Here is a 14,029-nt window from a genome sequence, read left to right as displayed (position 1 = left end):
TTGTATTCTTCCACAGTGTTATTACCTATCTTTATTTTGCACTGCTGATGATGAAGGCTTATGCTGAAGATGCTGCCTTTGGCACTACCATAAAATCTACCTCAAATTTACCTGAGCCTTGTCCGAAACTTCTTCAAAGCTTGAGAAAATAAACAGTCCCAATTTATCATCCAGGACAGGGTCAGATGCAGAAGACAACTAGATAGGGGCTTCTGTATATGAATAATTTGGCTGCTTTTCACCTCTTGTTTTTGTGCCAACCTACTCTCTACTTTCTGTCCCTTAACCAATTTCGTATCCAAGCAGCCATTGCCCTTTTAATCCCATGGGTTTTAATTTTGCTAATAATTCTATTATGTGGTACTTTATCAAATGCCTTTTGAAAGTCCACGTACACAACATCAACCGCACTACCCTTATCAACCCCCTCCGTTACTTCATCAAAGAACTCAAATCAAGTTAATCAAACACGATTCACCTTTAACAAATTCGTGCTGGCTGTCATTTATTAACCCATATTTTTCCAAGTGACAATTCATTTTGTCTCTGATTATTGTCTCAAAGTTTCCCCACCGTCAACATTAGGCTGACTGGCCTGTAGTTGCCGGATTTATCCCCTTCCTTTTTTTGAAGTGTAACATTTGCAATCCTCCAGTTCTCTGGCACCACCCCCAGATCTAAGGAGAATTGGAAGATTGTCTCCAGAGCCTCTGCTATCTCCACCCTTCCCTTAATAACCTAGGATGCATCCCATCTGGACCAAGTGACTTTTCTACTTTGAGCACTGCCAACCTTTTAAGTACCTCCTCTTTATCTATTTTTATCCTTTCCAATTTCTCTACTACCTCCTCCTTTACTGCGACATTAACAGCTTTAGTGAGGACAGATACAAAGTACTCATTTAGTACCTCAGCCACGCCCTCTGTCTCCACTAGAAGATCTTTTTGGTCCCTAATCGGCCCACCCTTCCCTTTACTATTTATATGTTTTTAAAAGATTTTTGAGTTCCATTTTATGTTGCCTACTAATCTATTCTCATACATTCTCTGCCTTTTTTATTTCCTTTCTCAGTTCTCCTCCTCTGTACTTTCTGTATTCAGCCTGGTTCTCTACTGTATTGAGATTGTGGATTTGAGTAGTCTTTTATGCAGATAATGGTCATTACAGTCCACTTTCGAGTGGAAGATTACCTCACTTGCATGGCGACTCTTATCTAAACTTCAATTTCAAGTGATACTTAGATAAGAGGACGAGTATGGAGTTTCTTCCATTTCCACAGAGAGCACAACCAACAGCTTGTACTTCTTGTCTACCTTTTCATACCTCAGATTGACCTTGTGACTTGTAGTACCTTATTAGCCCTGAAAAGTCCTGATTCTTGACCGTCTATCTCCCGTAAGGCTAAATGCTTGATCTTTTGTTAGGTGCAGAAGCAACCCTTGTTGGCTTCAAAAGGATGGGTTAGCTATTGAAGAGAGGAATGTTTTGAATAGTGAATGTTCAGGTCAAACCCTTGTGGCTTCCTACAATCTGACTCAAAAGCTTCACATTTGCATTTGGTACATGGGCTTATGGTTTGAGTCCTCATCATCTTCTGGCCTACCTCTAGATACAAGGGTTAAGTACCCAGAAACTCACATCAGATTTTTTTTTTGTTTCTTAGCTTTCAGTTTATGAAAGAGGACTTAATTCTTATAGTATACAAACCTGCACACGCAGCAGTTTCTCAATATCAAGTCTTGCTTCTTGATGCCCCGTATATGGATAGTGCAATATTCTATATGCACTCTTTTTGACAAAGGAGATTGTAGGATTTCATATGACCGAGAGTATTGCTTTTATCTTTTTCTACAGACATATGGATACAGGCTGAAGAGTGAATGAATGATAAGCAATCAGGATGCCATATGGGTGGCTAGTTTCCATAGGACTTATGCCTGCAGTGCTTAATCTACAGAAACAAAATACTAGATTTTCCACTTGCATTTACTTTATTGTTATCTGGCACTTGCTTCAGCTCTGGATACATCGCACTGATGTTGAGTATAACATAGATCATGCACTCTTCTGGGTGTAGTAGTCTTTGTTTAACATATAGTACTTTTAGATCCTCCCCTTTCCCATTGGACTGCTGTCTGATAACTTCCCACTGGATTAAGTTGGTTTAGTAAATTTCCACAAGATGGTAAGTTTAAAGGTGTGGTCACTAACTTTTTATAATTGGTTATGTGACCCCTCAAAGACTTTCCACCATCTGCAAAGCTCAAGTCAGGAGCGTGATGGAATACTCACCACTCCCCTGTATGGGTGCAGCTGCAACGACGGTCAGGAAGCTTGACACCATCCAGGATAGAGTAGTTCATCTGATTGGTGCCCCTGCCACTGGACTCAATATTCACACTCTCCACCACTGGCATACTGTGGCTGCAGTATGTACTATCTGCACGATGCAATGCACCAAGGTTACCTTGGCACCTCTCTCGCATGCGGCCTCTTATTAGCAGCAACTACTTGTGTTTACATAGTTCTTTAATGTAGTAAAACAAATGTGAAAACCAACATGAGGCATAGCAGAAGATTTGAGATGACTGAAGGCATGGTTGAAGAGGTAGGTTTTGAGGATGATTTTGAAGATTGTGAGAGGGATATCATGGTTGAGAGGTTTAGCACAAAGGTTTAGTGTGTGGGACTAAGACAGCTGAAAGTCCACCACTGAAGACTGGGGTGAGAGGAGAGGCAAAGAAAGTTAGTGCCAGAAGAAGGGTGGGGGGTGGTTGGTGTGGATGCTGGAAGAAATTGCAATGGTAGAGAAGGTCAAGGCCATAAAAGGATTTGTAAATGAGAAGGAGGATTTTGAATGGGAATCAATGGAGATGTATGAGACCAGGGATAATGGAATGGTACTTAGTGTGGGATAGGACAGTGAGGTTTAGACAAGTTGGAATTTATGTAGGGTCAAGGGACCACCCTATGTGATGAAATTTCCCTAGAGATTAAATAGTGTCTGTAATGGACAAACAGTGGATGGTTTGTAGAAATGTCAGGCCAAATGGCTTTTCCTCATTTTGTATTACATTTGCTTTCAGGAAGGTGCTTCTTGGATCTTTTGGAGTTCAGTGTCTATTGATTTCTGTCTCTACCTCAGAGCTGCTATCCTAGATAGACAGTGGGCCAACACAGTTCCTGAATCTACAACAGATAGCTTTGCTCTTGTGAGGAGTGGGCTGTTGGGAATGCGTTTTGCCCTTAGTGACGAAGCACTATTCATGCCCAGAAAACTTTCCACATTTAAAGGCATATACTTCCAAATTTTATAAGTAATGTGGAAAATCAGGTAACTAGTAGTGGATGATAATTTAAGAGAAACTGTTTACATTATATAAAGGTAGACATATTTAGTCTAATCTTTCATTTGTCTTTTATACAGCACCATGTATAGGAAACAAGACTCAACTAGGATGAAGCCTGAAGAGGAAGGGTTCTCCAGCAAGCGATGCTTAGAGTGGTTCTATGAGTATGCAGGTGTGTTTAAATGCTACAGAGTTCAATGCTAACTAACAGACAGGCACCTGAGGGTTCCCTGGTGAGTTTTGTTGGAGAGCATCTCCAATGCACCTATTTGCTTAAAGTCAAATACCCCTGGGCCCTATACAAATAATAATTTATGCTTTAAAAACATTTACACGTATGTGATCAGGTTTAATTTTGGCCCAGACAGCACTTATCGTTTCAGAACAACTAATGTAGTTAAACACACTTACTGACATTTTGATCTATAATGGACCTTTTGTCACTAAGTCCCAAATGTGTAAATGACAATGATTCAACTGACTGCACCAATGTACTATTTTGAAATTGCTGCTCAACATTAAACTGTGCTGATAGAATATTACAAATTTAAGGCTGATTACCATCAACAGAAATCAGAGTTTGGAGAGACTGCTCATTACTGTCCTAAATAGCTCTGGAGAAAATGTTGGAACAAAATATCTAAGTTCTGTGCTATGCTGCAGGTAGTGATGATGTCATAGGTCCTGAAGACATGGAGAAATTCTGTGAAGACATTGGAGTTGAACCTGAAAATGTAAGTGCTTGTGGAAACAAATCAGTAGCAAAACTTTTTTTTTTTAAAAATTGGAGATTTCTAATTTTATTTTAAGCATTACTGTTTAACTTTTGTTGAAAATAAGAACTTGCAGAGCAAGACTCAACTTTCTATATTTGTGAATTTAAGTGATCTCTGGAGGCAGTTCCAGGCCTCTGAATATCCTTGCTTTGGCAATGACTTTTCAGCACTTTAGAGAATAGAACTCAGATGGCCACAGCTATCAAGCATAAGATGTACAGATAAAACTGCACCTGCCAAGAAAGCAAAGCAGTCCACTGAGATGGCCACAAATCTGCCCTCTGGGAGTGAAACTATGTCCTCTGTGGTCTGGAAACAGGCCCTATTTCTTCTGACTAACCACAAACCAGCCCTAGACTAGGAAAAGTCATTCCATTTGCATTATTTTGTGGTGATTTGAAAAAAGAAATGAGAGGAATAGAAGGCTTGAATCTGGAAAATGCCATAAAAGGGGTTTTTTCTCCCTTCAATTAATGACTTGGACTGTGCTATTGCATGTAAATGATCTCATAGTTATTGCAGTGACCAAGACCCAAGGTGGGTATCAAACTTCATTTAAATAATATTATGTATATTTTAAGCCTGTATTTCTAAACCTTCATTATTGATCTGTTGTACTTATTGTAGGTGGTGATGTTGGTGCTTGCCTGGAAGTTGGATGCCCAGAGCATGGGTTACTTCACTCTACAAGAATGGTTGAAGGGAATGACCTTATTACAGTATGAAATGCTTCTGGTTTAGTTTAATTTTTTATTTCAAAACAGTTGCCGGTTAACTTTAAGGTTGCGCTTTATGTCAGTAGTTAAGGTTAATAGTGTTTAACTCTTTAATGGATAGAATGATAGTTAATTTTTGAAATTGTGTGAGTTCAACTACATCTCCTCAGAATACCTTTATGCTGAGTTCTGCATTAAAAATGATCGAAATTTAAGTATAGAAGTCTTTTTCAATTGATCATGCCTGTAACATTGCTCGCTGCACACTGTCTTCTCTGGTTGTAAGGGTCCTATGTGAGATGTGTTTGGGCATCATTGCATTCGATTCCTAGTGGGCATGAGCCTACAACACAAAAATATCCCTAATTCAGCAGTAATTGGCAATCTCACTCCGAGGTCATAGGATGGCTGGTGTGGGAAATGAGAAAAAATGTCAGTGTAGTAGGAGGTGCTCTTCTGAGGTTGGGGTTGAGGCACGTTGTTGGGGCAGAGAAGAGAGAGAGCTTTACTCTGACTCTAGCTGTGCTATACATGACCTAAGAGAGCTTATTACCAATACTGGCTGCCTGAGATGGAAAGGGTTCCATTTTCCAGCATTAACATCCCTTGTGTAAATGAGCACAATTTTTTAAAAATCCTCTCTGCTCATTATAACTGTATCCTTTCCTCTATGTATCCTGGTGAATCTGTGTTGCAACTTTTCTGTGGCTCCATTATTTTTTTCTGTAATGGAATGCCCAAAGCTGTATACAGTACCCGCAACTGTGGCATAACCAATGTTTTATACAAATTATTCTCCTTAAAGGGATGGCAGCATTCTATTTCTTTGTTAGATACAGGAGTTACTTGGAAAATGTCAGTGAAGGCAATAGCAAGGTAATGTGCTCCTTCCCTAATTGGCCCATGTGAATTTTTTGCATGGAACTGGGAATTATGAAGGTTCAGTATGTTAATGGACTGATGCACTGGGCTACAGCATGCAAGAATTCAGACTTGCCATGACCTATTCTTTTCTCTTTTGAGAATGGATGAAATGAAAAATCACCAGAATTCTGTTTCATCAGTTCATAAAAGATAGGCTTTTGGGCTAGAACTTAATTTTGATCTTAATGGGTAACATTTTTCTAAAAGTCCTCACAATTAACTTAATGCTCAAAATCTTGTGTTTTGCCCCATTGGGCATTTGATGTCTATATAATTCTTTTCCCAAATAAAAAGTGCATAGTTTTGTACTTTTACATTGTTACTGCTAAAACTCCAGCAATTATGCCAGTCCCTGATACGTCATCACTTCCTTGAAGCGATGGCAGAATTTCATTACGAATCAGTGACTACTGTTTCCAAATTAAATCTCAATGACATTTCACTTGTGCGGTGAAGCTTTAAACTAATTGAACTCTAACAATAATGGTCACTAGCGTGTATTTTTAATTTGCATAAGGAACACAAGACCCAATGCAGTGTGTGTGTTTGGACCACGTGGAACTTTGGTTACTTTTTCGTTTTTAAAAAAAAACTATTTCTGCCATTTACTCATACCTTTACCCCAGATAAATGTTGCAACATCTCTTAATCTGTTTTCCATCATTATTTCATGGTTTGTGTGCATCTTATTTGTATAACACTTTTTGGTCTTTGGATTAATTTGTTTTGATCTTCTGGCTTAATCAATTGTAAATCGGTATTGCTCTGTTGGCAAGGATAGTAGTATTCCATTTGGAGTTAAACTCAATGGAGAATTGGCATTTGCTCTGTCTTTTTACAGAAATGGTTGTGTTTTGGAGGGGTTGTATGTGATTAAAGGATACACTTGCCTCAATCCATACATCTTCAATTGACTTCCTAACCCCAGTATTTGTTCTATTTAGAATACTATAGTAAAGTCACTATGTATTAAATTTACTTTAGAAACAGCAGCCCATTTTTAATATGTCCAGATGGAATTATTCGTTGCAAAAATGTGTTATTTAGCAGATTACTTAAATTCTGATTTAGAGTGCTGTTACTGGATTCTGCTGTTTAAGTAGTCCAGATATTGCTACAGGTAGAGTATGATTACCTGAAATTGAGGTTGCAATTGGTAGGCCTTACGTGTGTGAGTACTTTTTTGAAAGGGAGGGAGAATTTATTTAAAGGTAATGAAAATTTTAATGTGGAACAACTGATAAGCTAGCAAATGGTGAATGTTAAGTTTCTCCTGACTAGAGAGGAGTGCTGAGTAATATGTTGACATTACTGAAGCACAGAGCGAACAGAGTGGATCGTGAACCGAGTGGAAACTTAAGAATTTGGTGAGAGTTGGAATTAGGTGTAGACGGGGAAGGAGGTGCTGATTTTTTTTTTTAAATGAAAACCAAAACAGACTAAAAAGTAATTATCTATAAATAAATATGGACTAAGATATAGCAAAGCAGGTTTTGCGTCTGGACTGCAGTATGTGTGAGTTTGTGGACATCGAGAATGACCCGAGCGAACACACCTGTAGTAGATCTCTCCAGCTCAGAGTCATTGAGCTGGACTGCAAGTTGGAGACACTCCGACACATAAGGGAGAGGGAGGAGTAGCTGAACAGTTTACTCCAAACTTCGGTCACACCTTGTAGAGAGGTACAGGATCAGAATGGGGTTGGTGTGACCGATAGTGTACTGGGTAAGGAGAATCCAGGTGGGATAGAGAGCGAGGATCCGCAGAAACTGATCTTATCCAACAGGTAAAATGTACTTGCTACCTGTGAGAATAAAGATAAAGACTGTTGGAAGGACAGCCAGAATGATCGTTGTACCCTGGAGCAGGAGGCTGTCTGGGGGAGTGGAGTGGGGTGGGGGGGTGGGGGATGTGGTAGTTGTAGGGAAGTCAATAATTGGGAGGACAGATAGCATCCTTTTGTAAGCAGGATCGAGAGTCCCACGTGGTATGTTGCCTTCCTGGTGCCAGAGTGAGGGACATCTCGAATCAGCTTGAAAGGATAGTGGAGGGGGAGGATCCAGTCATTGTGGTCCATGTTAGGACCAACAACATAGGAAAGAGTAGGCAAGAGATCCTGTTCAGAGTACCAGGAGCTAAAAATTTTTTAAAAACAGGACCTCCAAAGGTTATAATCTCTGGATTATTACCCAAGCCATGTGCAAATTGGGGTAGGGATGAACACGTGGCTGAAGGAGTGGTGTGGGAAAGAGGGGTTCCATTTCATGGGACACTGGCACCAATACTGGGACAGGCAGGAACTGTACCATTGGGAGGGGCTCCACCTGAACTGGGCTGCGACCAGGGTCTTGGGGAAAGAATAAATAGGGCGGTCACAAGGACTTCAAACTAGTAAATGGAGGGGTGGAGGGCTTAAGTGGAAAAGGTAGTGTAAATAATAATTCTAAAACAAACAAAAAGGAAGAGAGTAGAGTAATAGTCAGAAATTATGCTTTAGGCACTGCAGGTAAAGAGAAAACTAAAAGATGTAAAGTATTTAAATTAGGAGAGAGAAATAAAAAATGTTTGAGGAAAACAACATTAGAGCAGAAGGTCAGGTTAGGGTGTGTGGCCCAAATAAGCATCCTTTATACAAATGCACGGAGTATAAGGAACAAACTGAATGAATTACAGGCACAAATTCAACTTGGAGGGTATGACGTGGTAGCCATTACTGAGTCATGTCTGCAAGATGGTCAGGACTGGGAACTGAATATATCAGGTTATAAGGTTTACAGGGAGGATGGGGAAACTGGTACAGGGGGAGGAGTAGCCTTCGTGATTAAGGATGAAATTACTTCAATGATAAGAGAGGATATAATGAGAGGTAAGCAGGCAGTGGAGACTTTATGGGTAGAATTAAGAAATAGAAAAGGATTTAAGACTGTAGTGAGAGTTGTGTATAGGCCCCCTGGTAGCAGCTGTGAAGTGGCTGAATGTATAATGTAGAGATTAGACAAGCATGTAGCAAAGGCAGAGCAGTTTTATGGGGGATTTTAACTTTCATATAGATTGGGATAAGCAGATGAGCTCATGTCGTAAAGGTAATGAATTTCTTGTGTGTTTAGGACAGCTTTCTGCAATATGTCCTAGAACCAAAAAGGGGGCAGGCCATATCAGATTTAATAATGAGTAATGAGCCAGATTTAGTTAACAGCCTTACGCTGTGTGCACATTTATCTAATAGCGATCATAATATGGGATGAGGCGGAGACTGTCCACAGTAAACTGGGCAAATCTGTTAATGGGTAAAACAACAGATCAGTGGGAGGTGTTCAAAAAAGAATTTAACATGATACAGAACCTGTTTATACCCCTTAGGGGCAACAGCTCTACTTGCCAAAAAAAGCAGCCATGGATGACATAAAACTAAAAGAAAAAGCAAAAAAAAAATGCTAAAAATAGCGCAGATCCTGGCGAATGGGAAAGATACTATCTTGCTTTGTCACCCTTTGCTGTTCTTTGTAAGAGCTACAAAAAGGGAGTATGAAAAGAAACTTGCAAGGGATATCAAAATCAACACAACATTTTTACAATTATATTAGGAAAAACAGGGTGGTCAGGAGCAATGTAGGCCCCTTAAAAACTGAAAATGGTGATATTGTAAATGAAAATAAGGAAGTGGTGAACATGTTAAATAATCACTTTGCGTCAGTATTTATTGTAGAGGAAGAGGATAGCATGCTGGACACGCCAAGGAAACTAATTTTGAATCAGGGATGGGGACTCACCCTAATTAACGTAAGCAAATTAACAGTAATGAAGAAAATTTGTAAAGGGTAGGTCATGCCTGACGAACCTGGTTGAATTTTTTGAAGAGGTGACTAAAGTAGTGGACAGGGGAATGTCTATGGATGTTATTTATGTGGACTTTCAGAAGGCATTCGATAAAGTCCCTCATAAGAGACTGTTAGCTAAAGTTGAAGCTCATGGAATTGAGGGCAAATTATTGACCTGGTTAGGAAATTGGCTGAGCGGCAAGAGACAGAGTAGGGATAATGGGCAAATTGGCAGGATGTGACTAGTGGTGTCCCACCGGGTTCTGTGTTGGGGCCTCAACTATTCACTGTATTTATTAACGACTTAGTTGACGGGATAGAGAGTATCCAAGTTCACCGATGACGAAACATAAATTAGAGAGAGATATTAATAGATTAATTGGGCAAATCTGTGGCAAATGGATTTCATGTAGGCAAGTGGACCTAAAAAAGGATAGATCAAAGTCCTTTCTAAATGGTGAAAAACTTGAAACAGTGGAGGTCCAAGGAGACTTAAAGGTCCATGTACATAGATCATTAAAATATCATGGACAGGTACAGAAAATAACCAAAAAGGCTAATGGAATGCTGACCTTTGTATCTTGAGGACTAGAATACAAGGTGGTAGAAGTTATGTTACAGCTATACAGAGTCCTGGTTAGACCACACCTGGAATACTGTGTCCTGTTCTGGGCACTTAATGTTAGGAAGGATATATTGGCCTGGAGGGAGTGCAGTGTAGATTTACTAGAATGATACCTGGACTCCAAGGGTTAAATTACGAGGAGATTTACACAAACTAGGGTTGTATTCCCTGGAATTTAGAAGATTAAGAGGTGATTTGATTGAAATTTTCAAGACATTAAGGGGAACTGATAGTATAGATAGGGAGAAACTCTTTCCGCTGGTTGGGGACGTAGCCAGGACTTTCAGAAGTGAAGTTAAGAAACCCTTCTACACGCAAAAGTTGGTAGAAGTTTGGAACTCTCTTCCGCAACAGCAGTTGATGCTAGCTCAATTGTTAATTTTAAATTTGAGATTGATAATACTTTTAGTTAACAAAATCTAAGGGATATGGGGCTAAGGCCTATATGTGGAGTTAGGCCACAGATCAGCCATAACCTCATTGAATGGCAGAACAGGCATGAGGGGCTAAATGGCCTACTACTGTTCCTATCAAGTACAGTAAGATTTAGTGTATGATTTAGGTGCAACTCAACCTCCTCAGTGTGGTCCTAATGCATTTCAATATAAATGAAAAGAAGCCAGCTTAATCATAGTCCCAGTTTCCAAAATAGCTTGAGAGTCTTGTATCCATTAGTGATTTTGAGTCCGCTCAAATTAATTTTACTTAAGACCCTTAAAGGTTATCTGAAAGAGATGCACTCGCGCTCATTCTTGCTCTCTCGCTCTTTTCTTTCTCTCACTTTCCCCCTCATTCTCGATTTATATCTGAAAAGCTAAATGTGTTAACCATTTGGTCTGGAAACTTAATCAACATGGTTTGGGCTATTAAAGTGCTGTGGAAGATTTTATTTCTGTTTCCATTTTTAGATGTGACACAACAGAGAAACTGAGAAATTCGCTAGATTACTTGAGATCATTGTTGAATGAGCCCACAAATTTTAAACTTATATACAGATACGCATTTGATTTTGCACGGGTAAGTGATTCTATTGTAAGAAGAACATTAAAAATGTTAAGCAACAAAAGTACCCAAACTTAGCTCTGAGTCTAAAAGGCAATAGCTAATAGAGATTTACTTATCTCAAAAGCCCTTTCTCTTTTGCCTCATAGAAAAAAATAATGACTTTGGGTTGTTTATTGTGCAGTTGTTTATTCAATAACTTTGAATGCTTCACCAAACTACTTAAGTTGCCTTCCCTATCTAAAATGGGCACTAGAATAGTTTTGAAAATATGAGTTATATATTAAAATCAATATCATTATTAAATTACAATAGTTCCTAAAGTTCATGTACCTATTTGTAAGTCTTAATCCGTTGAAATTAAAAACATAATACTATTTACAATTTGTGATACAGTCGGTAATCATACTGGGCACTGCATCACTGCTCTAGGATATAAATTCACCCCTGTGATTCTCATGCAGCTTATTTGCAATCGTGTTGAACTGTAGGGGGAGGTAGTGAGTAAAGTCTAGATACATCTTTACTGGGGAGGAGGAAAAATTGGTGGGAATTCTCAGCAGTGGTTAAAGTGGAACTTATTAAAAGGTACTAGATCTCTTTTCCCTTTTTCTCTCTCCTTCTCACTCCCACTTCTGAGATTTTTTTGTTGATTTACACTGGTCTTTCCCGGTGCCTCTCTACTCTTATTGAGAGCAACATGTTTCCTCTGAGACCTAGATCTTTTGTGGTCTGTCTGTCTTTCCAGCACAAAAACTTAAAACTATTTCATCGAGTTACATCGAAACCACAGCACAGAAACAGGCCATTTGGCCCAATTGGTCTATGCCATTGTTTGTGCTCCACACGAGCTTCCTCCCTCCCTACTCTAACCCTATCAGCATTTCATCTCAACAGTCTGCACTAGACTGAACCCATATTCCAAAATGACTTGTTGTGCCATCCACTCCCCTCAAAATCAGAATCCGGTTACAGTTTTATTTCTGCAAACTGTTCAATCATGCAAAAAAAGGCTCATATTTGACAAAGTTTAATATTATTCACTAAAATTCTTGTAACTCAGTAGACAAATCCTAGCTTTTACTTCACAAGAATTAGCATCATTTACAGATGTTAATTATATTTATCTGCAGAAACTGTAAATCTGCAAATGAATGCAGATTATTACAATCAGATTTAAATGAATGTATTGTGTAATAGTAAACCCACCAAAATTATGAATATGATATAGTAAATTAACATGTTACTGACAACATTATACAAAATACGAACATGCAAAATTGACGGGCATGAAAAGACCAGCTGGTCCATCAAGCCTGCCCCACACCATGATGGCCAGACCATCATGGCGAAACACTTCTTCCCTCCCCTGACCGCCCTCCCTCACACCCACCCCCGCAGCCATGTAATCTCCTGGGAGATACAAAAAACAGAAAAAACCCAGGGCCAATAAGGGAAAAAATACTCTGTAAAATTCTTCCCTGACCCCCTCATGCGATCGAAACCAGTCCAGGAGATCACTTTTTTTAATTCATTCATGGGATGTGGGCGTCGCTGGCAAGGCCAGCATTTATTGCCCATCTCTAATTGCCCTTGAGAAGGTGGTGGTGAGCCGCCTTCTTGAACCGCTGCAGTCCGTGTGGTGAAGGTTCTCCCACAGTGCTGTTAGAAAGGGAGTTCCAGGATTTTGACCCAGCGACGATGAAGGAATGGCGATATATTTCCAAGTCGGGATGATGTGTGACTTGGAGGGGAACGTGCAGGTGGTGTTGTTCCCATGTGCCTGCCGCTCTTGTCCTTCTAGGTGGTAGAGGTCGCGGGTTTGGGAGGTGCTGTCGAAGAAGCCTTGGCGAGTTGCTGCAGTGCATCGTGTGGATGGTGCGCACTGCAGCCACAGTGCGCCGGTGGTGAAGTGAGTGGCACCCCATCCACCAACCTAAACATTCAATCAAGCGTGCTGCTTTGTCCTGGATGGTGTCGAGCTTCCTGAGTGTTGTTGGAGCTGCACTCATCCAGGCAAGTGGAGAGTATTCCATCACACTCCTGACTTGTGCCTTGTAGATGGTGGAAAGGCTTTGGGGAGTCAGGAGGTGAGTCACTCGCCGGAGAATACCCAGCTTCTGACCTGCTCTTGTAGCCACAGTATTTATATGGCTGGTCCAGTTAAGTTTCTGGTCAGTGGTGACCCTCAGGATGTTGATGGTGGGAGATTCAGTGATGGTAATGCCATTGAATGTCAAGGGGAGGTGGTTAGACTCTTGTTGGAGATGGTCATTGCCTGGCACTTGTCTGGCACGAATGTTACTTGCCGCTTATCAGCCCAAGGCTGGATGTTGTCCAGGTCTTGCTGCATGCGGGCTTGGACTGCTTCATTATTTGAGGGGTTGGGGCTGGAACTGAACATTGCAATCATCAGCGAACATCCCCATTGCTGACCTTATGATGGAGGGAAGGTCATTGATGAAGCAGCTGATGATGGTTGGGCCTAGGACACTGCCCTGAGGAACTCCTGCAGCAATGTCCTGGGGCTGAGATGATTGGCCTCCAACAATCACTACCATCTTCCTTTGTGCTAGGTATGACTCCAGCCACTGGAGAGTTTTCCCCCTGATTCCCATTGACTTCAATTTTACTAGGGCTCCTTGGTGCCACACTCGGTCAAATGCTGCCTTGATGTCAAGGGCAGTCACTCTCACCTCACCTCTGGAATTCAGCTCTTTTGTCCGTGTTTGGACCAAGGCTGTAATGAGGTCGGGAGCCGAGTGGTCCTGGCGGAACCCAAACTGAGCATCGGTGAGCAGGTTATTGGTGAGTAAGT

At 40.5% G+C, this 14,029-nt stretch overlaps 1 protein-coding gene across 9 annotated transcripts in view; it reads left to right on the top strand.

Annotated features, from left to right (window-relative positions):
* Positions 1–14,029, top strand: part of dcun1d4 (DCN1, defective in cullin neddylation 1, domain containing 4 (S. cerevisiae)) — a 71,298-nt gene that overhangs the window by 33,352 nt on the left and 23,917 nt on the right. For all 9 annotated transcript variants that reach the window (XR_010963445.1, XM_067987740.1, XM_067987692.1 and 6 more), the window contains 4 exons: positions 3,428–3,522; positions 4,014–4,084; positions 4,754–4,845; positions 11,118–11,226. Coding sequence is in view for 8 of the 9 variants with exons in the window: in XM_067987740.1 (XP_067843841.1) it covers positions 3,428–3,522; positions 4,014–4,084; positions 4,754–4,845; positions 11,118–11,226 (367 nt within the window). In the remaining variant the exon portion in view is untranslated. The remainder of the gene's footprint in view (positions 1–3,427; positions 3,523–4,013; positions 4,085–4,753; positions 4,846–11,117; positions 11,227–14,029) is intronic.

The sequence above is a fragment of the Heptranchias perlo genome, chromosome 1 (assembly GCF_035084215.1).
Source record: "Heptranchias perlo isolate sHepPer1 chromosome 1, sHepPer1.hap1, whole genome shotgun sequence".
NCBI lineage: Eukaryota > Metazoa > Chordata > Chondrichthyes > Hexanchiformes > Hexanchidae > Heptranchias > Heptranchias perlo.
This window is presented reverse-complemented; position numbering and strand designations above follow the sequence as displayed.